This window comes from Acomys russatus, chromosome 17 (genome assembly GCF_903995435.1).
Source record: "Acomys russatus chromosome 17, mAcoRus1.1, whole genome shotgun sequence".
NCBI classification, from domain to species: domain Eukaryota; kingdom Metazoa; phylum Chordata; class Mammalia; order Rodentia; family Muridae; genus Acomys; species Acomys russatus.
Window position 1 is genome coordinate 34,274,835 of NC_067153.1, and position 25,497 is coordinate 34,300,331.

Here is a 25,497-nt window from a genome sequence, read left to right on the forward strand (position 1 = left end):
CAGAGACAAGATAAAAGAAGAAGAAGAAGAAGAAGAAGAAGAAGAAGAAGAAGAAGAAGAAGAAGAAGAAGAAGAAGAAGAAGAAGAAGAAACAAACAGAAAAAACCAGGAGAATAAATCTCAAGTGTTAAGGAAAAAATAAAGACATGAAAGTGAGTTAAAATAATCATAGGATCCTACACCATGCCCATCTTAACTAGAGCCTGGGATGGAAAGTGATGGACAATGAAGAGCATTGGATTTATCAATAGGAACCAACTGAGCATGGACAGCATTTAGAAAGTCAAAATGAACTAATACAGAATAGTATAGCTATATGGTATTCTAATGAGAGAACAAAACAGTAGAAGTAGGAAATGGAGATCAGGTGTTGTTAAATAAAACTAATTTGTGGCATTTGGTAATCGTAAAGTATGCGTTATGCGTCAATATTAGGTGATATCAGTAGTTCAGACTTTTATTTCAAATTGAACAACACCCTCCTCAAAAATAATTATCCTTGCCTTTCTTTGACAAGTCCTCTAATGCACTATAATCTAAATTGGCAATCCTGTGTCAGATTAAAAAAAAAAAAAGTAAAGAAACAGGACAATTATATGGTCACCAGCAGTGTAGCCACAGTCCTCTGACATCTCAAGGCTATGGTGAGTCACACAGGAGAATTCTAACATCTCCTTTCCCACTTGCCTTCTCCCACTTCAAGCCCATGCTCTATTACCTGGAGGAATCCACATTTCCACCCACACATTCCACTGTTAAGAGCAAAGGTTCTCAAAGTCCTAGTACTTCAGAGTGTCTCTGAGGTTGGCTTCAGAACAGTTGAACTAGAAACAGCAAATTATCGAGTTAAGGGAATCTCAGTCCTTAGAACCAAAATTTGTAGTCATTTTTGGATCTTAATCTATATTCTTTCACAGATTCTGTTGGCTCTCAGTAAATTTGAAAAAGAAAGCAACCTTTTGCGCTATCTTCCCTGCTGTTAACTCTATCCACAAATTACATGACAAAGAACCGTGTAATTATTTAAATAAACTCTCTTTGTTCCTGCCCTACTCTGTCCAACATACCAGTTCTGTTCAGATCTTTATTGGATGCAAATCAGAATGTTCTATTGCACTTCCTGTGCTTTCCTAATATTTAAGTGAGAATATAGCCATGCAAGGCCCTTTAAATTCTGTACATTTGTTTCTATAAATATCTCTGACAACTGCTTTATTCAGCCAATTCTTCTACATGCAGCTTCTAGAGGCTGTTAACACAGTGCACCTCAGATAACTGCATAGCTCACTACTTAATCTTTAGAACTATAGCTACTGAAAGTGGTTTTTCAGGTCAGTAAGATGACTCACAGATTACCCATCATGATATCAATTGTATCTGTTGGTAACCAAATTCTAATTGGACTTAAAGCCTCTCAGTTTGAAGTAGTCCATGCCTGAAACTGTATTCTAACTATGGAAGACAAGAACATAGTCTCTACATCTATCATATTATAATTATGTATTTATAGGGCAGGAGAGATGGCTCAGCCATTAAAGGTGAGGCTCACAACCAAAACGTATGTATTTTCCAATTATCATCTACATACTTATCCTTGTGCCTATAGACAAGAACTACTTTCACACCTCATCAGTGAAACTTCTTTTTCCATTAAACAGAGGTAAAGACATATACTACTTGTCAAAATGCAGAGAATAGAGGGAACACAGACTGCCCAGTCCCAAATACGTTATTTTTAACATAATCATTGCTCAGAGACATCACCAATTTGGCCAATTGTTTGTAAGAGCCTGGAGATTGGTTGTGTAAGCCAAAGAAATATGATGTGAATGCTTATAATAAAAACTAATATAGTTGCCTATATTGAAATTTATGAACACATCTATGATCCTTAATGAATAACAATAACAGAAAAATATGAATATAATGTTCTCAACCTCTTTTACTCTGGTATTCATTTTGTAAACATTATTTAAGTAATTCATAGAAGTATTTATATTATGTTGTAGAGACAGTGAAAATTTTTAATTCAAATTGTTTTATAAAATACTATACCATGAAATCCAATTCAAATATATCCTGTATAAAAAATTTTATGAAATCATTCTCAAATAATGATGTTTTCCACTAGCTGAAATGCAATCTCACAAAAAAAAATCATTCTTAGTTTTTTATGTTAATAGATTTCATTTTAAAATTACATACAAAATAATTTTAAATGAAGAAAATAAAATTATTTCAAAAGAATATATAGTTATAGTCTGAAGCTATCAATAATACCATTTTGGAAACTTGGGTATTAGAGAAATTTTAGATACTTTTATGTCTGTAGGACAAATTTTACACCTTTTAGGACTGTGCTTCCTATATGGACTCTCATCAGACTCTCTGCTGTCTTCCTTTCAGAGAATAACTTTTACTAGGCAATTCGGGCAGACACTTCCTGAAGAGTGCAGGGTATGCACACTCACCGTGTCACAACATTTCTCTTTTTATTATATGTGAGAGGAGGCTGCAAAGCTTGCTATGCTATGCACTCTTTCTCTCGTGCACTTTATTATGCCCATCATTTCTATTTTGGCTGACAGTCTTGCCAACCTCAATTCCATGATGAGCCTTTAAATGAAATAGGAGGTGCTTTATCTATTTGGTTTGTTGACATAGTCTCATCAGGAGTTCTTGACATAGAAGACCTTTGATAATTATTAAACAAATGGCTTTGTAGCTTCAGAAACAGCAACTTAATATAACCATTATATTTTATTGGTGATTTTATATTATCTCTTGGACTATGTTGACTGTGTATATTCTCCTACAAATGAACTATATAACAAGTTACAGATTTTCTTTATTATTATTAGGCAATGCCTCACCTTTAATATTACAAAATAAACAAATATAAACACTGGTCACTTAGTTTTTTTTTTTCCTCCATGTTTGGCTTTGAGTCTGCTTTTCAACCACCTTACTCCCCTTATTTTCTATAAATTATACGGTCCTCTATTCAATTCTAGTTTTGATAACCAGATTTGTTCTTGTATAGTAAATTTTTTCAGGCTTATTGTCAGTTCCCAGAGGAACTGTAGTTCACAAGGAAATATATTAGTCTGCTTTTCTCAGCATTCTCTCTTTTACTTTCCCACAACTCTCTATACCATTTGTTAAGCTATATATTAAAAAAAAAAAAAAAAAAAAAAAAAAAAAAAAAAAAAAAAAGAAAACAAAAGAAAAGCTTAGTTGTTTAGGGGTTAAGATGTTTTCAGGTATAGATAGATGTTTTAAGTCCATAATCATGAGATATGATAGATATTGATTTAAATACAGAATTTAGATTTACCAAGATAGGCAGATATTTTCTTCAAGGCTGCCAAATACTAATAACCAAAACATTATGAATGTAACATTTATATACCTCCTGATTGTTTCATGGTTCTTCTTGCTGTAGATAGTTTATTGTATATTGTTGGGGCAAGGTCTGATGTATTTTGATGCTAATTACTGCTTGCTGTTTGTGTGACCAACCTGTTGCTTAATAAAAAGCAACCCACATGGGCAGGGCAGGAGATAGGTGTGGCTAGGAGAGAAAGGAATTCTGGGAAGAAAAAGGGTGGTTGGAGGAGAAATGAAAAAGACCTAAAGTAAAGAGAAGAAGGCTGCCATGGGTTAGATGGAGAAGAAACACATGGCCTGTGTGGATGGTGTGGATGGTGTGGATGGTGTGGATGGAGAATCCAGCCCAGATATAAAACATTAATAAGTATTTGGGACAATGGATGGGAGATAACTTGATAGAAATTATTAGAAACAGATGGCATGGGATTGAGGCAGGGATACCATGCCTGCCCCACTTTGGGAGGTAGTTGAGGATTGATATCTGCCCTGCCCCAGGTTAACTAAGGCTATTTTAAAATATAACAAGTGTCTATGTCTTAATTGATTGGTAGCTGGACCTACTGAGAATACATGTAATTTAAAAACAATAGTATATATGTATAATAATATAAATGTATAGGTAAAATTATTTAATATGAAATATAGTAAAAGAAAATTCTCCTATATGTATTTTCTTGTTCTGCTGGAAATTTAGTAAAACATTATTTTTCTGATTTTTTTTTGTGCTTTACTTTAATTTTGTACTAGGTAGACTCTTGTATATTCATACCTTCAACTTCCAATCAAAAAGAATTTGACATTCTTTAAATTTGTATCCTTTATTGATACCAATGAATCATTAATATTAAAATTAAACAAATAGCAAACATATAATTATAGCCATGTATCTAATAATATCTGACCATATTTGTTTTCTAAGTAAAATATTAATTACATCATAAAATCTTCAAATCAACAAAGTATTGAGCATTCAGAAAAGACTAAAATAACTCATTCAATATGTAGGATGAAAAATTAATGAGACTGGCATAGGAAAATAAACAGTCAAATGACTAGAAAATAATTTTTTTCTAGGAATTTTAAAGAAGCTCTAACCTTGATAATAAAAACAAAAGAATTATATGCAAAACAAAAATTTGATCATATATTACAGAATTAAATATGACTACTAAATATATAAATTATTTATATGTTATCATGATATATAATGATGATATATTTTTAAATTGTAAAAAAGTATTATTAAATTACTTTCCCCTTTCTAGTCCCTTCCTTCAAATTCTTTATTTTTTTTTTCAGCTTACTTACAGAAGTCACTTTTATTTTGGAAAATTTCTGACTATCTACAACACAATATTGGGAAAACAACTGCATTGTTTATAGTAAGGATGAAAATAATTAGTCTTAGTCTCAGGGTCAGTTTGGGAGCAATTATCAGAAAAATAAAAACTCCAGTTAAAAATGTCACTTGAATCATTGAATACAGCATAATATTTGAAGACACCAGCAAAGACCTTGGGTTATCAGTCATAGCGGAGATTCCTTCCTTCAAATTCTTTGTTTTTCCCTATTATAAACTCTCAAAATAATGGACTCTTGGTTTATTTCTACAAACAAGAATTTTTTGGTTTTTTGAGACAGGGTTTCTCTGTGTAGCCTTGGCTGTCCTGGACTCACTTTGTAGACCAGGCTGGCCTCGAACTCACAGTGATCCGCCTGCCTCTGCCTCCCGAGTGCTGGGATTAAAGGTGTGCGCCACCACACCCAGCTCCCAAATATTTTTACATGATGTAAATTTGATAATTTTTTTTTAAATGACTAGTACAGATTTTTATTTGTGTTTACTTCTACAAGTGTTACCATTTCTTTCTACATTAAAGTTTACAAGTCTGCAATTTATTTTTAATTAATTCTTGTGTAAGAATATAGCATATGTTGAGAAAATTTCATCTGTTTCTTGTATCCACTGTTGTATATACTTGTTCCATTGCAGTTTAGTAAGAGGACATGCCCTTTTGTTGAATTATTTTGAGAGTTCATTTGAAACTGGTTAATGTTTATGTGAGAATGTCAAAAAGGTGTTTCTTTCACTTTGAGATCATCTATGCATAGTAAAAATATTGTCCTCATGACTGCAGAATATTAATATAAAATCCATTGATAGTTCTACATGAAATCAGATATCTCTCTTAATTTAAATAACTATGGGTTGTCATCCCTTATAAACATTATATTGGCACCGTGACTCCCTTGTGGGGAAATGGCATTTTAGCTTTATGTAAACAGGCATGCTTGTTCTCCACTTGCTATGTTATCAGCATTTTCAGGCTTTGTTTTCTGAAGTCTGGAGCATACAAAATTTTACATGTGGTTTGATCTACCATTTTCAAATATCCATTTGATGACACTTTCAAAAGTGGTGTCATTAATATTTTCAATTGTCTCTTGCTGGTGTGTAGAACTATGATTGATGTTTATATATTCATTTTCTCTCCTCAGATCTTGATTAATTCAATTACAAGTTTTACTTGCAGTGCATAGCTTCATAGAGCTCTTCTAATTGGCAAGTATGCCTTTTGTGGATAGAGACATTTTTATTCCTTCCTTTAAAAAAATCAATATCCTTTTATTTATTTTTCTTGCTTTAGTGCACTAACAAGATCTTCAAACTCAGTATTGATGAGCCTCTTGAGGGTTGGCATGTCTGATTTTTTTTTCTGTACAATTAAGGCTATTTAAAAAAGAACCATTCATTCTTTCTGATGCTCTTCTCAGGGTAAGTTAATTTGCTTCTCTTACTATTTTGCTGATTCTATCCAAGTTCGGTAGACATCAACTTTTCTCAAGCACTTCTCTAAATCTATTCAATCATTACGTGTCTTATTTTCTATACTTGCTTGCAGTATGAAATATGTTAATTTATTTGTTGAAAATAGTTTTATACAATATGTTCTGATTATGATTCCCCTGTCTCAAATTTTCCTAGATACTCTCCCCCTCCATACCCACCCAAATCCACACACTTTCTCTCTCCCTCTTTCTCTCTTTTTCTCACTCATTGGAAAACAGACAGGAATCTAAACAGCAAACAAACAAACAAACACATCCAGATAAACATGAAACAAAAAAAAAAAAATCCCTTGAAAATTACCATTGAGTTCATTTTGTGTTAGCCATTTACAAATACACATGAGAACTGCCCATAAATGTGGTTTGTATTCTAAGTGAAAGTCAGTTAGAGAAAACTAAATTTTTCTTATGTGAAATTAAAATTGGAAAGTCTCTGAGTTAGAGCGATGGATTTGCGTCCACTTCTCATGTCACTAGGGGATGCCATATAGCTTAAACCTGCGCAGGTCTTCTGCATGATCCCACATTCTCGTCGAGCTCGTGTTGGCCCTGCTGTGTTTAAAGGTCTTTGTTTTCTTCGTGTCCTCCATTTTCTCTGTCTCTTTCAAATCTTTCAACCTTTTATTATGCATTTTCATGGACCCTGAGAGGAAGGATTTGATGAAGAAATTCTGTTTAAGACAGACTGTCCCCAGTCTCTTACTCACTGTATATTGTTCAGTTGTGGGTCTCTGTATTTTTTCTCATCTACTGTAGAAGGACTATTCTCTAGTGATGGCTAAGGAGGGCACTGATCAATGTGTATACCAGAATGGAATTAGGAGTCATTTTATTGCTATGTTCCTTTACCAGAATGGTAGTATTCAGTTTTCTCCTACATCTCTGGCTTATCTAGACTGGGGGCGGGGGGCGGGGTCTAGGCCACTTAAGCAGTATAGAGCATTGGTTCCATCTCATGGAATAGACCTTATAGTCAAACAGCTAATAATGGGTTACTCCAGTAAATTTTGTACCATTAGTTGCACCCGCACATCACTAGAGACAGGCCACCATTTTAGATGAAATTTTCTGAAGCACTGTTGGTGTTTACTTTTCTCCTCCCTCACCATGCCATCCAATACCATAACAATACTAAGTAGTTGAAGATTCTATGTAGGCATAAGTTGTACATTTCATGTTCAAAGAGTTATATATTCTCTGCCTTTAGCAATAAAGCCCTAACATTAACTTTTCTTGACCAAACAATAGATTTGGCAGTAGCCTGTGTTATATGTGGATTTTTTTATCGGGCGTTCTTGACCAACAACTAAATTAGATGTAATTCACTTAAGGCACTGGAAGTTTTATTTGGTAGAGTTGTCTAGATGTGGCTTTGTTGTTACAGTTATCTATTTATTTTTACTTTATTATTTTCTTTATAACCTGGTCATAGGCCCCTCCCTACTTGTTTCCCATAATCCTCAGAAAAGAGAAGTTCCCCCTACCCACCCTCCCCATTATATCAAGTTTCATCACTGAGCAGATCTTCTCATGAGACCTGGCAAGGTAATTCTGTCAGCAGAAAGTGATCAAAAACCAGGCATCTGAGTCCATGTCAGAGTCAGCTCCTATTCCTCATACTAGGGAACCTTTATAAGGACCAAGCTCTGGATTAGTTACATCTGTGTAGGGGGCTTAGGTCCATCCCATGCATGGTCCTTGGTTGGAGCTTCAGTCTCCATAGGTCACCCTCCAGGGGCCTGTTTAGTTGGTTCTATTGGACTTCTTGTATTACTCTGGTATATTCTGAGCCTTTCTGTCCTTCCCTCCACTCTTGCACAAAACTCCCTTTGCTCTACCCAATGTTTGGCCATACGTCTCTACATCTGTTTCCATCAGCTGCTAAGCTGAGCCACTTAGAGGACAGCTATGGTAGACTTCAGTCTGCAAGCATAGGAGAACATCCTTAATAGTGTCATGTGTTGATTGTCTCCCATGGGGTGGGTCTCAGGTTGTGCCAGGAATTGGTTGGATGTTTTTCTCAATCATTGCTTCATTTTAGTCCATGCACATAATGTTGGGAGGGTAAATTTTGGGTAAAAGGCTTTGTGGGTGAGTTGGCATTCCCTGCTTACATTAGAATTGGAAGTGTCTAATTAGAAGTGGTAGAATTGTCTAATTAGAGAGTGGCATCTTCAGTCTCTATGACCCCTGCTACTAGAAATCCTCATATCCTGCCAGGAGCCTACTTCTCACAGAGAAACCCCAGTCCAAGGTCTCTCTTCTCTCTGCAAGCCCTCTGTCCTCCTGCCCCTGCTCTTTCCAGGTCTGATATCAATCCTTATTTCTCTCCATGTTCCCTCTCTTACCCTGTTTCTCTCTTTAACCACATCTGCTGTCTATTATATTTCCTCTTCTGAATGAGACTTAAACCTCCACCCTTGGGTCTTCCTTGTAACTTATCTTCTTTGGGTTTGTGAATTATAGTATGTTTATCCTGTACTGTATGTCCAATATCAATTTATAAGTGAGTACATACCATGAGTCTCTTTCTGGGTCTGGTTTACCTCACTCAAGATGACTGTTTCTGGCTCCACCCACTTGCCTGAAACTTGTATGATTTTCTTATTTTTAATAGCTGAGCAGGATTCCATTGTGCTATTTTTATATAATTGTGTTTGTTTCTCAATTTCTTTCTTAGTTGGGTTATCACACAAATAACCAAGACTCTTTTATATTTATTTAATAATTAGCTTTACATCCCCTGTTCAGATCTAGTCATGGCTGTTCATGGCTGTAGGGAGATGGGAGACTGCCTCTGACATGAATTCTGGTGACCCCAATTTGATCACTTCTCCTTGGAGGGGAGGACAGGAGGGCACACCGAGGAAAGGGAAGCAAGCTATCTGGACAAGACCTGATAGGCTGTAGTCATATGGTCTGGGAGGAGGGTCCCTTATAAGAGGTCTAAGGGAGGGAAATATGGCAGAAGTGGGAGTGAGGGTGAGAACAGAAAGATACAAGTGAGGGATAGCAATCAGAATACAATGTGAATAACTCATAATAAATAAAATTTAAAAATCTAATCTTAACTCTCTAAAATAATTTGGTGTCCCCGCAGTGTACTTCTCTGAGATACTTGCACTTTGTAGCTTTTCTTGTTCCAGCTCCTTCCCACCTTTTCCAGAACCTCTCTAGTGGCTGAATCCCCTACTTCCTCCCCTAACTCCTCATCTCCTGGCTGGCAGGAAACCATCCCTATTTTCTCCCCTGCTCAACAACTGGCTATAAGGTTCTTTGTTAGCATATAAGGGGACAATTGGGCAGCAGTGATTAAATAACGTTGAAACAGGAGATTCTCAGAACAAGGATTTTAACCAGACATGGGAGTACAGAAGTCAGCATTCGAATTACACAGTAACCTTCTTTCTATACTTTCTCACTCCATTATTTGATGATCCAATTTATATTACTTTCACATATATATATATGAAGTATATATACTTATATGTGTATATATATACTTATGCCTATATGTGTGTGTATGTATGTGTATGTATGTATTTTAAGATGCTTCTACTATATTAGCTTTCCATACAATGCCTCAAATGCCCATTAATTTAATTTTACCTCCTTGTATTCCCTCCCTTACACTCTATTTCCCTCCAGTACCATGTTGATTCTCCTGTTCCAATCCTCTACCTCTAGTCTACCCACAACTATCTATTTTATTTCTTCTTCCTAAGAGATACTTCCTTGGCTCCAACCCCTTACTTTATACCTATTCTCTGAGGTCATATAGATTATATTTGCTTATTGGCAACTTAAAAACTTAATATCTAATATCAGCATGCAAGTGAATATATACCATATTTGTCTTTTCAGTTCTGAGTTATTAAATTTAGGATGTTTTCCCTAGATCCATATATTTAATGTTGACTGAACTTTTAATTTTTACTTGAGTATGATGTACACTATAAATACATATAGAAATTGTAAATGGCTTGTGTTATCTAAAGTGTATATAGAACACTGTTTTTAATAAATTTAATCTCATAAATCTAATGAATGAATATATCCATCTAATACATTTCATATCAATTAAAAAATATCATATATATATTGCCATATTCTATATGAATGTTGGTCCTGCAGTGTCTAAACAGTCTTATTATTTGTTGTCCTTTATTGTGTCTGGTCATACAATCTTTCAGACGCTTATTCTGCTGAGTTCTCTGGACCCTGAGTTGAAGACTTTGATGGAGAAATCCTATTTAAGACAGAGTATGATAAGGTTTCTCACTCAAGGCATACTGTCCAATTGTGGGTCTCTGTTCTATTCTAGAAGGATAATTTTCTAGTGATATCTAAGAAACACATATACGTATAGTATATCTGTGTACATATACATATATATGTATATATATACATATACGTGTATGAATATATGTGGGATTAACTAGAGGGTCCTACATGCTATGATCTGAATAGTCTAACAATGGCTCATTCATTGACAGGAAGTCAAAGAATACGAAAGCTTTTGACTCCACAAGGATGGATGCCTCAGTTACTCTTCAGGATATTTTAGAGTCTAGAAGTAGGGTAAAATATCCTTGAAAAATGACATTCCGAGTGACAGTGAGGTCAACTAGACAAAGAATAAGTGTTTCTTTCTCCTACATACCTTATATTGGGTGCTAGTCTTCCCACCATCCTATTAATAAAAAAAAATCCCTAACAACTATACCCAGGATCCTGAGTTCCACTTAGTTTCATACATACTCAGATTGAAAACCAAAATAGCAATCACAAATGTTTATACATGTGTATATATTTTTTCAAGGAGTATATTTGTGTACAGTCTTTTGGCCTGTGATGAAATTGTCCAGTTGCATAATAGGAGTATTACTCACCTTGTGAAGTTATTCAATAATTACTTCTTTTTCTTCAATTTTCTGTAAGGAATTGTTTATTGAAGGCAATTTTCTTTCTTCTGCAATTTCAAGATTATAGACTTTATAAATAATTAACTAGGTTCAGCTTTAAGTATTTGAGTTTGTGATGAATATTTTCATTGTTAATGTATAAAAATCTTGAAAGGTTTTTATGATTATTTGTATCCTGCATGCTTCTTTTTTTGAATTTGGTTTTAGTATGAGGGTAATACTAAACTCATAAAATGAGCTAAATTGTATTATGTTCTCAATTTTCAACTGCTTCAAAGAGTTAGAAGGAGTGAAATTTACTAGCATGCATTATGCCATGAAATGGGTCATCCCTGGAAATGAAAAGAAAAGATAAAAAGGAAAGAAGAAAGGAAGGAAGAAAAAGAATAAAAATATGTTCTTCAGATGCTTGTTGATAGTTTTAATTAAAACTTCATTTTCATGATTTTGATAACAATAAACATTCTTAAATTCTGATAATTAAATATGTCCATATAAATTTACTTTTCTCTTATAGAGATAAAATTTTATGCCCAATGCAAATTAAAGAATGTAGAATGTGCACTGGAGAGATGGCTCAGAGGTTAGGAGCGCCATCTGCTCTTCCAAAGGTCCTGAGTTCAATACCCAGCAACCACATGGTGGCTCACAACCATCTATAACATGATCTGATGTCCTCTTCTAGTGTGCAGGTGTACATGGAGGCAAAGCACTGTATAATAATAAAAAATAAATAAATCTTAAAAAAAATAATGTAGAGTGTATTTTGACCAACAGTTCCAGAAAAATAGAGTCTACCAAGGTGAGAGGCATAGGAGCAGACAGGCAGGAACCCTTCAGCATGAAGCTGAGACTACATTTTGAACTGTAAGCATGAAACAGAAAAAATGAAATGGAAGGAGAATGAAGAAGTGTTAAGCTCACAAAGCCTGATGTCTTTGATATATTTGCTCCTGCAATGACACAAAAATCTCCTTAATGATGGCCACCAATTGGGGAACAAATGCTCAAATACAAGAGCCTTAGTGGGTATTTCCCATTTAAAACACACATTTTATGCAAAATATTAGCAAATATAATTATTCTATTTTTAAATTGCTAATTTCTTTTTTTTTCTTTTTTTGGGTATGGCTCTTTTTTTGGGTATGGGTAGGTTTTCATACCTACAAGACTTCTTTCTGGCTCAGTGAGAAAGGAATTGCAGTGTAAGTGTGAGGACCTGTGTCTAACTCTCAAAAAGCCATATAAATACAAACACAATAGTTTGTATTTTTAAACACACTACTCCTAAGACAAAATAAGAGGCAGGGTTAGGAGAATCCCCAGTATCTTAGGGTATGTGAGCATGAACAACAACAACAACAAAAGGTCCTCACTCCAACTACACACACACGCACACATACACACGCACGCACGCACGCACGCACACACACACGCACGCACACAGGCACGCGCACTCACACACACGCACACACTCGCACACACATGCACGCACACGCACGCACACACACGCACACACACGCGCACACACACACGCACACACACGCACACATACGCACGCACACACACACCCCACATCTCTCTTCCTTCATACACTCACCCATACACACACAAAAGAAATAAACTAAATGTCATCTGAATTGATAAATCCAAAGTCTATTTAGTTCTCAACCTCTATTTAAAAACAGATGTTCTAACCAAATCAGGATAGTAAGACACTGTGGGAAAAGCCTGACCATGGTAATGAGTAGTAATTGAGAAATCACTATGTAGAAACAGGTTGTGGAGTAGACACCCCTACAGAGGAGAGGAAAAAGTAAGTTAAAAAAAAAACCTTGAGAAAATATAGGCAGTAAACTTCGAACCCCTACCCAGACCTAGCTTATGGGCAGGACATTCTCCACCGTTGAGTTGTGAGTGAGGTCTGACTTTCATACAAACTCTGGTGCCCCATTTTTGACCATGTCCCCTTGATGGGGAGGTCTGGTGGCACTCAGAGGAAGGATAACAGGTCACCAAGAAGAGATTTGATACCCTATGAGCATATACAGGAGGAGAAGGTCCCCCGCAGTCACAGACATAGGGGAGGGGAGTAGGGGGAAAGCGGGAGGGAGGGAGGAATGCGAAGATACAAGGGATGGGCTAACAACTGAGATGTAATATGAATAAATTAATAAAATATTAAAAAAATAAATAAAATCTACACAGCTATTAAAAAACACCTTGAATAAAGCTCATCATTTCATTTATTCATATGTTTTTCTCACCTGGACTTTGAATAATTTTAATTATATCACACAATTCTTTTTTTGTTTCTGCTTTAATTTATTATAATTTATTCAGATTACACCCCAGTTGTTATCTCCTCACTGTGTCTTTCCTTTCCCACCCTCTTCCTTCTTCTGCCTTTTCCCCTAGACACCTTACAGAAGGGGACCATCTCCCCCACCATATGACCACAGCCTATCAGGTCTGATTGTATAGCCTGCCTCGCCTTCCTTTGTGTTCCCACTAGGCATCTCCACCAAGGGGATGTTATCAAACGGCAGGCACAGCAGTTCCTGTCAGAGCCTGTCCCCGCTCTCCCCACAACCGTGGAGAATGAGCTGTCCATTGGCTAGATATAACAGGGGGTTTAGGTTTACTGCATGCATTGTACTTGGTTGGTGCAACAAGGTGTATAGCCCTCCCACCATGGACTAAAGCTGGATCTCAACAACAACAGTTCTTAACTTCTTAATCTTTATATTAAAATCTCAGAGCCTGTATGCCCTTTAGTTTAGTCTGTTTTGATTTTACAATGTGTTACTTTTGAATCTTCATGATTACTACCTTAAAACTGAAATTTTTTCTAAAGGACTATTTTATTCTGTTTATTATTATAACAGGATACATTTACTCATTTCAGGAAAGTCAATGTGTAGTTAAGCTCAAATTATAGCAGACCAGGAAGATGAGAGTAAGAGATGCTGGTATTCTGTGAACTCGTTACTTGCCCCTTTATTTTCCATATGCACCCCAGCTTATGGGATCATGGTATCCATATTGACAGGAGTATTTCCTCACTTCCTTAATTGTATAAGCTTATTAAATTATGTGGCTGAGCAAAAAGTATTATAAGATAAGCATATAATTACAAGAGAACAACTAAAAAGTGTACTAAACAGCAGCTCTTCCTCAACACTGAAGGCATTTTTATTTTAAATTTTCAGGAAATACTTTGAAACTTTCATATGTGTAACTTGATTTAATTAATGTTCATTATCTGTGAGCTGAAATATTCTTAATGATCATATTTTAGTTAAGAACTATTGTGTAAGAAGTTAGTAATGTAGTCAATGATAAGAGATACCACCGATTGGAATTGATAAATATTTTGGGTATCAGTGAATATTCAGGTTGGCACTATAAAGGTTTTTGAAAGTAAATAGCATTCTATGTGAATTTTAGATTAAGTAAAAATAAAATATTTGATGATGGTTTAAAATGGAATTTAAAATGTGCTGTTGAATAGAAACAAAAAAATATATGATTAATGGTAACTTTTATGCCCAAATAATTTCTACTTACTAATTTCCTGATAAGCTAACCCAGCTTCTTAATACTATTAATCAATTATCATATTACTTGTCACATATTTAGAATGTAGCCAGAAAATCTGTAAAAGAGAGACAAATAGAAATTGTACTACTGCATAAAGAAATGAGACAAGAAAGGACACAAGGTTCTCTATCAGGACACAGAAAGAGATTAACCATCAGGTTTAACCTTCCTACTTCAAAGCTGCCTTGTCTTACCATGATTAAGAGTAAGTAAATAAAGTTGAATTATATATATTTCAGTCCTAAAATGAAGTACATTAAAGTGCCCTAAGATAAGATAAATGAGTGAATCAGAGGAGCGCAAGTTGTGGCTGAACACAGGGTAATTAATTTAACAAGGTCATGGGGAATAGAATATATCTGAGGAAAAAGCCTTATCTCGGGGCCAGAGAAAAAGTCGAGTCAAAACAGATGAAAAACAAGAGATCAAGAATGGAATAGGAAAACAAGGGGGAGAATAGGAGAGTAGCAGCCACAGCTAGGTTTCAGGGTCTTGGAAAACATGAATAAGACTCTACAGGCTTGACTGTGTCTGTGAGTACTAAATATGAGGAAATACAGATAGGTCAGTACATTTGATTGAATAGATTTGAAAAGTGCTTTTTAAATTAAATTAGTATTCTAAATTAATTTATGTCATATATGTATGCTATTTTTACATCACTTGCCCTGTTCCTCACCTTCCACCACTTCCTTATATTTGTGGTTTCTTTGTCTTTCAATATTTTTAATACATATATATATATATATATATATATATATACACACAGATATGTGTGCACACATATACACACACAGACACACACACATATATACACAAATAAATGCAAAATGCTTACTCTACTTTGTGTTGTTTTTATGTATATGTTTTTAAGGCACGAATTGATTATAGTATACAGTGAACTACACATTTTATTCCTGACAAAGACGAAGGACAATTCTCTCAGCTGACACTAATAATTAAAGGGAACCTTAACTGGGAAATGCTTCCATTAAATTGGCAAATATGAAAGTCTTCATGGGTATTACCTCGATTAATGAGTGATGTGGGAAGTCCTACATCACTGTAAGTGGTCTATCCCTAGTGAGATGGCTCTGGGCTGTGTAAGAAAACCAGCAGTTCTTCCATCACTTGCCTTGCAGTGCACGTCGATGAGCTCAGCCTGATGACACATGATGTGCCAGGGTGGATTGGTGGGATTGGGGGAAGAGCTACACATTTCTGGCAAGAGGAGGGTGGTTAGGGGAAAGGGGAGGGTGGGACCAGTTGCAGAGGAGGGAGGGGCCTTCAATCAGGATGTAAAGCGAATAAATAAATAAACACATTAAAAATTAAATAAATTAGAAAAAGAACAAGTTGAACAAGGTATGAGAAACAAGCCAGTAAGCAGCAGTCCTCAATAGTTTCTTTTTCACATCCTATGCTCAGGTTCCTGCCTTGAGTTTCCTTCCTGACTTCATGATGGACTGTGTAGGAGATATAATCTGAATTAAACTCTTTCCTTCCAAATTCCTTTCTAGTCACAATGTTTTATCACAGTAATATAAACTCTTACACTTATTAGACCTTTAGGGGTATTTTTGGCATGTCTGTCATTATTTTTTTGTTTATTTTTTTATTAATTTATTCTTGTTACATCTCAATGGTTATCCCATCCCTTGTATCCTCCCATTCTTCCTTCCCTCCCACATTCCTCTTATTCCCCTCCCCTATGACTGTTCCTGAGGGGGATTACCTCCCCCTGTATATGCTCATAGGGTATCAAGTCATTATTATGGCATATATGTTTCACGTATGATTAGGACTCTTTAGACATATATGCCACTTTTAATTTTGTTTTTGTTTTCTTGACTTTTTAGTTCCTTACGTCTTGTGAATATTAATTCTTTGTCAAATGTATAGCTGGAAATATTCTCTCAAATTTTGTGGGTCTTTTCTTGATTTTTTCTGAAGGATTTGTACACTTTTTCATGTAATGAGGTTCCACTTTCAGTTCCTAACCTTAATTCTCTGAAACATAGAATTCTATTCAGAGTGTCCTGTCCCACATCTATACCTTAGAGAGAGATGCCCATGTTTTCTTCTAGCAGCTTAACACTTCATATTTCACACTGACATCTTTGATGCATCTGATGTTAGTTTTGTTTTTGTCTATAGGTGTAGGTCTATTTTATGCTTCTACATGTCACTAGCTAGGCCAATATGGGTGCTATCTCTATAAAAAAATGCGGATAAATATGGAAATATTAGAGAATATTCTAAAGAAAGAATAGACATAATATAGACATGAATTCCACCTCTTACATACCAATAGCCACCATGATATAGCTGAGTAAAGTTCTTTCAGGGTGTATATAGGAAATATGTAATCATGAAATCAGGTAATCATGAAAATATACAGCATTATGAAATTGCACTAAACACTACTAGTTCTATGAAAACACATAGTTAAAATTGCTATCTTATATGAAATATTGAAAATAGGTGAATAGAAGAGATGGAATACATAACTATCCAGTCTTATACTGAAAGGATGAGTTTCAAATTCATTGAAGAATTTCTATTTTGCAATTTATTATACCAACATGTACACAGAACTAGCATGAGTACCACTCTCTATTAAATCTTGTTTCTTTATCATTAAGGTGACAAATCTATTATCAGTACAATTATTTGGTTAAAATGAATAAGGAATACTATATAGTTGTGATTTTTACAGTAAATTTTATCAATACATGCAACCAGATCAAAATAGAGTGATTGAAATTATACAATTATATTATAGTATTATTAATTTTATCATACATGAATAATTCACATTTCCTTAAAAATTGGCAATACAAAGTCATTGTTTTGTATATCATATCATGGTAGATACTTTTTTGCTCCCAAGTCAGTAAGAATGATTAGTGCTGAAAAGCTTTTTAAATTTTTCTGTTATTGTCTTTCATAATTCAGGTTATCTGGAATGAATATACCACCACCAATTATAAGCAACAAAAACTGGCTCAGACTACATTTTGTTACAGACAGCAATCACCGCTACCGTGGATTTAGCGCTCCCTACCAAGGTATGTTTAATGGTCACCTCAGCTTGCCTTGATGTGTAAAATAATTTTGGTATGCACACCTGCATTGCGTGGTCTGAGGAAAATGTTCTTAGTATCTAGAAAGGGTGATTTAAATCAGAACAAAGTGTCATTCTTTCTAAGAAAATAATGTGATCATAACTAAATCACATATTAAAGTTAATAGATTCTTTTAGCACAATGATCAAATAAAGTGTGCTATAACTTCATAGAATGTATTTTGCAAAAGATACAATATTTGGATTTAATAATATACTTCAGCAGAAAGTATGCTACAAAATCCTGTAGAAAAACCCATAGCTGTGAATTGCTTCTTTATCACCTTAAATCCATATTCATACGTAGTTTGTCTGTTATTGCAAGTATAATTAATACCTTAATAGAATTATCTCCCAATTTTATTAACAGGCATATTTTGAATGAGTAGGCTATAAACTTGAATGTATTACCTTGGGAAACTCATTGGGACAAATTTAGTAGGAAGATAAAACACTGAAAATAATGTAGGTTCTACAATACTCAGAAATATGGTGTGAGCACAGTGGACACAATTTCAGTCTGTGTAGACTGTAAATCATTTCACTTTCCCAGTGTAGCTGCCACTGCCCAGGCCATAGTCAGCATTGCCATGTTTACATATCCCATTTACCTTTTTTGTTTGCTTTTGATCTTACAAGTGTTTCCTCTGCTATTCTTTGATCTTACGTATTTTGTATATTTAATATGGTGAGTCAGGTAGCTTATATTTATTAAATGAAATGACATGTAAATATTGGGTCAATGAAGTTTTTCTCTGTAACAGCAATTAGCACAAATTTTATCTTGATTTTCAGAGTAGAGTAGCAGATATCACTATAACAAAAATTTGTAGTAGAACAGCTTAATAAAATATTCCTTGATGATATTTTTCAATATTATGTCTTTATAGAAAATATGAGCATACTTTGAATACTACTATCCTTTAAAAATAATTTGTTAATTATTTCCCATAAGAGAAAATATTAACCATCAAAAACATTTTTACTTTCATGACTTTTATTAATATAAATATTAATTCATGGCAATTTGAACCTTATCAAATTTAAAAGAATATTCTCTTAAAATTCTAAATAGATATTATTTGTATCCAGATCAACTTGTACTATTTCAAAAATTCATTTCAACACCCAAAATAATTTTTAAAAGAAATTATTATTATTATAAATAAAAGGAGATACATTTTCATAAAAAAAAAAGAAATTATTATTGTTGGATCCTTGGTTCTTTAGTTTCACCTCTACAAGTCATATTTTCCAATTACCTCACTTTATGGGTTATAATCCTTTTGCATAATGAGCTGAAACATGTAGGATGGTAAAAATTCAAAATTATAACCTCTTATCTTATGTTACATTTTTATATTAGACTCAGGCAGCCTTTCAGTTGTATGCCTTCTATTTAAGTGATAAAGTAGGTATCATTTTATTTAAATTTGAAAATATTGGCAGAATCAAGTCTATCTCAAAATAAAATGGTATTTTTGCATAATATAATTTTATAAAAAGCACATTATTAAGTTATTTTTTTGTATTATGAGGCAATGGAACAAACTGCCATTAGATGTGTATTTTTGGTTATTTTTTACTGATCCATGATTCAATCTTAAATTAAATTCAATAGTATTTTCAAAATTTAATTTAATTTTTTCAATATTGCCTAATACTAAAAATGATGTATACATAAGTTGATTGAAATTGGAAAGAAAATGTATTGTAGAGTACATTTTTATATGCTCCCAATTCTCAGTAAACTTTTAATATATAGTCATATCACTGTTTTTTTAAGGTGTATTTTTTTCTGTGTTTAGGTAAAATGACGTAGGAAATTCAATCCTTACTGCCTAAATTGTTTTATTCTTGGTCTCTACATGAGTGAAACAAATCACAATACCCAAACACATTATTTCTATGCAAATACAGATAAGTTGAGTTTTTCTAAAGGATCAAAGAAAAAAATTCACATGCAATAATTTTTTTTTTTGCTGGAATGATATCATTCACTGCTTGAAATGAGTGAAAGTGCACATATCCCATCAAGAGATAAAATGCTTTAAATATTGTGACTGAATTGAATATTTCATCTCTGGTGCCAGAGTTAAAAATGAAGAGCAAGAAGCTTTCCATAACTCATTTACAACAAATATGCCAACAGGTTTTCAAGAAAAAATAATTTTCTCTTGGAACAACTTTTAAAATTATGATATTTATTAAGTAAATATGGCAGCTAGCTTCTTCCAGAAACATTTTTGAGGTTATGTATATATTCCAGATTGAAAAGTATATAAACCAAACACGTTTCTGTGAAGGTGACAGTTTTAAATTTTTATTGTTTCTTTAAAAAGATCTATGCATTACTGATGTAGTTAAGCATGTGTTTTAAATTAGAAAGGCATCTATTTTTATTGCAGTATTCACACACATCTATTATTAATAAAAACCAGGACAAAAGATATCCTCTATGCTCCTCCTGCACCGTGACAAATCTAACACTTATGACTCTTCTGAAAGTATTGGATCAGACAGTTTGATGTCTACTGTACTTTCTGTTATACAGTAGTTTAGTTTAGGATAAATTTAGTGACGGAAAGTTTGGTAGATTTAATGAATATACACCCTTTCCACAAAGTATAATAAGAGCTTTCATTAATATTCTAATGCATATATGTTATAGGAAAACTTGTAAAAGATATATTTGAATATTTTTCACAAAACAACTTCTATCATAACTAGAGCAACTGCTTTGTTTTAACCATATGGCGTTAAATACCTTTTTCCACTAACTGAGTTCCTAGAGAATAAAAATTAGATTCTTCTTGGTGTTTAGTATTTATGATTGGTTTAAAATCTCTTTTTGATTTTGATATTATTATTACTTTTATATTTAAGTTCCTTTTAATCCTGAATAATTACTTGTACCTGGAATTTTTTCTATAGTAAATTTTATTTTGGGGCAAAATATTCAGGAAAGATAATACATTTTTATTTTGCAACAATGACTTTTCTTGTCTATAGAATTTATTCTCTTAATTAGTATTGTAAACATAAAAGGCACAGATAACTGGATATTTCATTTTAAAATGATATTTATAAATAATTATATAGTTACTTAAAGTTACACAAATTATTTTGATATGTCTTCTCAAATATGAATGAATATTTCATTGTCATGCTAATATAAAAGACTTCTAAAAACCACTAATTTACACAAAATTTATTAAAACTCAATATATTGCGAATTTCGTAATTATACTTAGATAATTTTTATTACAGAAATATTTACAGTAAACCATTGTATTGTGCCATCAACAGAATCTAGCATTTATACAAAAGTATAATTCTGAGAATTGATTTAGCAGTGTCTTTATAGATCCCATATCCTTAAAATTTTTTGCTGGAATGTATTCTTGTAAAATACAGTACTGTGGCTGATTATTATTTTATATAAAAGTTTCAATCAGGCAGGGTGGTGGTGGCACATTTCTTTAATCCAAGCACTAGGGAGACAGAGCCAGTAGTCTCTCTGTGAATTTGAGGCCAGCCTAGTTTATGGACGTACTGCAGGACATCCAGGGCTAGACACATAGAAACTCTGTCTGGCAAAACTGAAAAAAAAAATAATAATAATTCAGTCTGAAGCGTCTTAGAGTAGATTACGAAAAGCTCTCTCTTCCAAAACAAATCTAGCAAACCATTTCTCTCAGTTGTAATAAGACATAACTATTTCTAGAATAATATTTTAGCTCAGTAATTATGTGAATACTTAAGATTAAGCTTAATAAAAATACATTATATACAAATAATATATGTATGGGATGACAATTAATAAAAAATTGCTATGAATTTAAACGGGAACAAAGAGAGGTATGTGGGACGGCTAGAGGAGAGAAACGGGTGGAATGATATAATTGTGTCATAATCAAAAAATAAAAGAATTTATTTTAAAAGATTAAGTCAGGCGAGCTAGAGTTACAGCTCTATGAATGGAATTCTTCCCTAGCATGTACAAAGCCCTTGGTTGCATCCCACACACCATGAGTGTCACATGCCGATAATCTAAGCATCAAAAGTAGAAGGATGAGGATTAGATGTTTAAAGTCATTTCAAAGAGCCTGGGCCAGTTTACCTGAATAAATACATTAAATAAATAAGGCAGATGAATGTAGTAAAATAAAATATAGTTTCAATATACATAATTGTACGGCAAAATTAAATTCCGGTTTACCTAACAGTGTTATTTATTCCCTTTAGTATTGTCTAGATCACTGGTTACCAATCTTCCTAAAGTTGTGACCCTTAATGCAGTAGCTCATGTGGTGACTACCAACCAAATATTTTTATTTTGTTGCTACTTCATAACTGCAATTTTGCTACTGTTGTCAATCATAATAGCTGATATACAGGATATCTGATATACAATCCCCAAAAGGTCATGACCCACAGGTTGAAAACCACTGGTCTAGATGTTTTATAATCAATTCATTGTGTTTATGGACTGAAACTACACATTAACCTAGACACCACACAAATATATTGGTGAATATCATTCACCAAAATCTGGCAATAATGATTATTTTCTTAGTGTAGTGCTAATAAAAGCATCACTTAGAAGAATATTTTTTAAATGCAAAGGATAACAGGAAGACAGGAAAAAACAATGAATTGAACCAAAATATGGAATAGAAATCAGTATTTTAATTTTCTGTAGACTGTGTAAATTTTAGTATATTAAGTAGAATCAATCAAAATAATGTTGATTGTGAAATAAATATGACTTTATGACTAAACAGTAAAGATCATAGATACTTTCCTAAAAAAAATCACAACATAACTAACACTTAAGTTTGATTTGTTTATTATTTCAAGTTAATATTTTAAAACATATATGCCTCCACTCAGACAAACCGTATTACACCTGTAAGAGATAACACACTCCCACTGGCCACACCTGGTTGAAGAATCACTGGCAACAAACTACTTCAGTAGCATAGTACAGTGCCTAATGGGAAGGACAGAAGGTGAGGTACCCCAGGAGCACAATACAGATGGCCAGAACCACAGTGTCACTACACCAGTGATTATATTTTTCTTGAAGGCAGTAGATGTTTACTACTGTAAAGCCATGTACAAAAACCTGGCCATTGCTTCAATCCATTGTCACTAGTTATTTTCTTGGACACTCAAAAACACTAAAAGTTGTAAGATTTCATTTTTTAAAATTCTTTTTTAATGCATCTTTGAGAAAAACCCAGGATTCAACAGAGTATCTGGAACCCTTTGCTCTGGCCTTCCTGTCCTGTCACGCAAGCTGCAGTCATGCAGACAGATATAGGAAGCTGCATGGGGGAGGAAAGGCAGCAGTGATGGCCAGGCCTAATGCATGGTAGTTTACCACACTTCGTGAATCATTTCCTGGGAGCTTCTAATTCAGGCAGAAATGTGACAGTTTGCTGCAGAAGTCCAGACCTGACTTATGTTTTTGACAACCACCAATGTTCACATGATCCTTGGGGAAGGAGCACTCAAATTCAAATATGAGCATTGTTTATACCCAAAATAATATTTTAATCATTCTTTTGTTTGTTTTGTTGAAAAAAATTAAAGTGCTTAGAATTCTTTATTTGTGGTCCTTTGGCATGTTCAATGAGAACCTTTCACTTCATACAGCATGCTCTCACTTTGGATACATAATAAAAGTTGAAACCCACCACACCACACACACACACACACACACACACCTCTCAAAATAAGGTAGAATTGTGTTAACTTACTCTCTAATCTCATAGAATTTGTGAGCCTCTATAAACAGTTGAGAACATAATTATAATTTCTGCTACTATCATAAAATGTACCAAGCAAAATAACAAAAATATAGTCTACTGAGCACCAATTCCTACGTAGGTAATATTTTCTAATTCTACAGTAATTTCAAGAGTATTAGCTGCGAATCAATTGCAAAGTGCAATAGATTAGTGGAAGCTTTATTTATGTCAATCACACTTATTATTCTGCCAATGGAAGAAACAGCATGTGTTACTGTCTTTTAAGTGAAAAGTTTTTTTTTTTTTTTTTTTTTTTTTTTTGCACATACACTGTTGTTAAGATGGATGGTCAAGCTGTCAGGACTAGAACACTTCTAATTTCTTTTCCAAAAAACTTGTAGATGTGAGACTAGCCTGTGGTTCTCTACAGTGGTGACATACATCCAAGTCATTGACATAGAATCTTTTTTCTCATGAAGAAACTGATTTCACTAGAAACGTTACTTATTGCTAATTGGATAACCTTTAGGCATCAATTGTTATGCATACAAGAGACTCATGAGCAGAATGGCCTAGTATAGCCAGCTGTCTATTCTGTACTCTTTATATCACCTGCAAGGCCTCCCATCAACACTAGCTGTAGTTCCTTCAAGCTACCCTACCCATAAATTTTGATATTTACTATGAGACTCCTATAACCTAATCTTGTTCCCTGTGAGTTCACCTGTACCTTATTGCAAATCAAGAGAAATTAATTTTCAACAATGCATAAAATGCCAGCTAGATAAAATATATTACTATCCTTTAAAATGCTACTTTGCTGAATGCAGGTGTTCTTATAAATGTTGACACTTTTCTATGAGTTATTGATATCAGAAGAAATGTATGTAATGCAGCAAATAGTGTTTAAGAAATCGACATTCTTCTGACAATTGAATGGATCATCCTTTCATCCAGAGAACCCAATATTAAGGATTTAGAATGTACATCACTCATATTAGCCTCCACGAATCCCGATCATGCACCAGTTAGACTTCCAAAAAGATACTAATTTAATGTCTTTTCAATGTAACAAAAGCTCAGTAAGCTTCCTAATTCAGCTATTGAAAAAGTAAGGTGATAGAAATAGAAAGAAATGATGAGGAAAGGGAGTCATACAAATACAAATTCAGAAAGACACAGCTATAGAGACAACGAAGGATTCTCAAATTCATAGTTCCTTGAAGCAAATATTGTGGAAAGAGCACTGAGCCTTAACTTTATATTTTGGTACAGACGCCACTTAAAGTCCATTCTTCCCATTGACACAAAACTCACTGTCAAACAGCACAGCATAAATCTGACTTGTCATCACTGCTCTCCTGAAAGTCTTCATAGTCCCTTATCATCTAATTAACTACTCAATGGCCTTGCAGCTCTCTGCTAATCACACACGCAAAGCCTTAACAATAGGAATAATGTGACATACATTAAAATAGTTTACATGTTTCTGTAGCCATTTGAAAAATAAACATTGAAAGAAGCAAGAACAATAAATTTAGGTACGTAAATAACTAACAACCATTACTTCTTAGCACATTTCAAATTGTACATTATTTTTTCTATTTTTTAGATATTTTATTTTATTGGCATATACATATATATTATTACACATATAGCAAGAGGAACTTTAGGAATCATTGATTTCTTTACTTGCTTAGAATAATATATTATTCATAAGTAATGTAGAACTTGAGTTTACTACTGACTATTTTTTGTTTGTCTATGATTTTTGCTGTCTTCATAAGGCAATCAAATATAGTTGATGTTGTGTGAGTGCATTAGTCTGGGTATGCAGCTT

The 25,497-nt window shown here is 33.8% G+C and overlaps 1 protein-coding gene across 2 annotated transcripts in view; it reads left to right on the plus strand.

Annotated features, from left to right (window-relative positions):
- Nucleotides 1–25,497, plus strand: part of Csmd3 (CUB and Sushi multiple domains 3) — a 1,090,370-nt gene that overhangs the window by 369,541 nt on the left and 695,332 nt on the right. For both annotated transcript variants that reach the window (XM_051159708.1, XM_051159709.1), the window contains exon 6: nucleotides 17,730–17,842. In XM_051159708.1, the coding sequence (XP_051015665.1) occupies nucleotides 17,730–17,842 (113 nt within the window). The remainder of the gene's footprint in view (nucleotides 1–17,729; nucleotides 17,843–25,497) is intronic.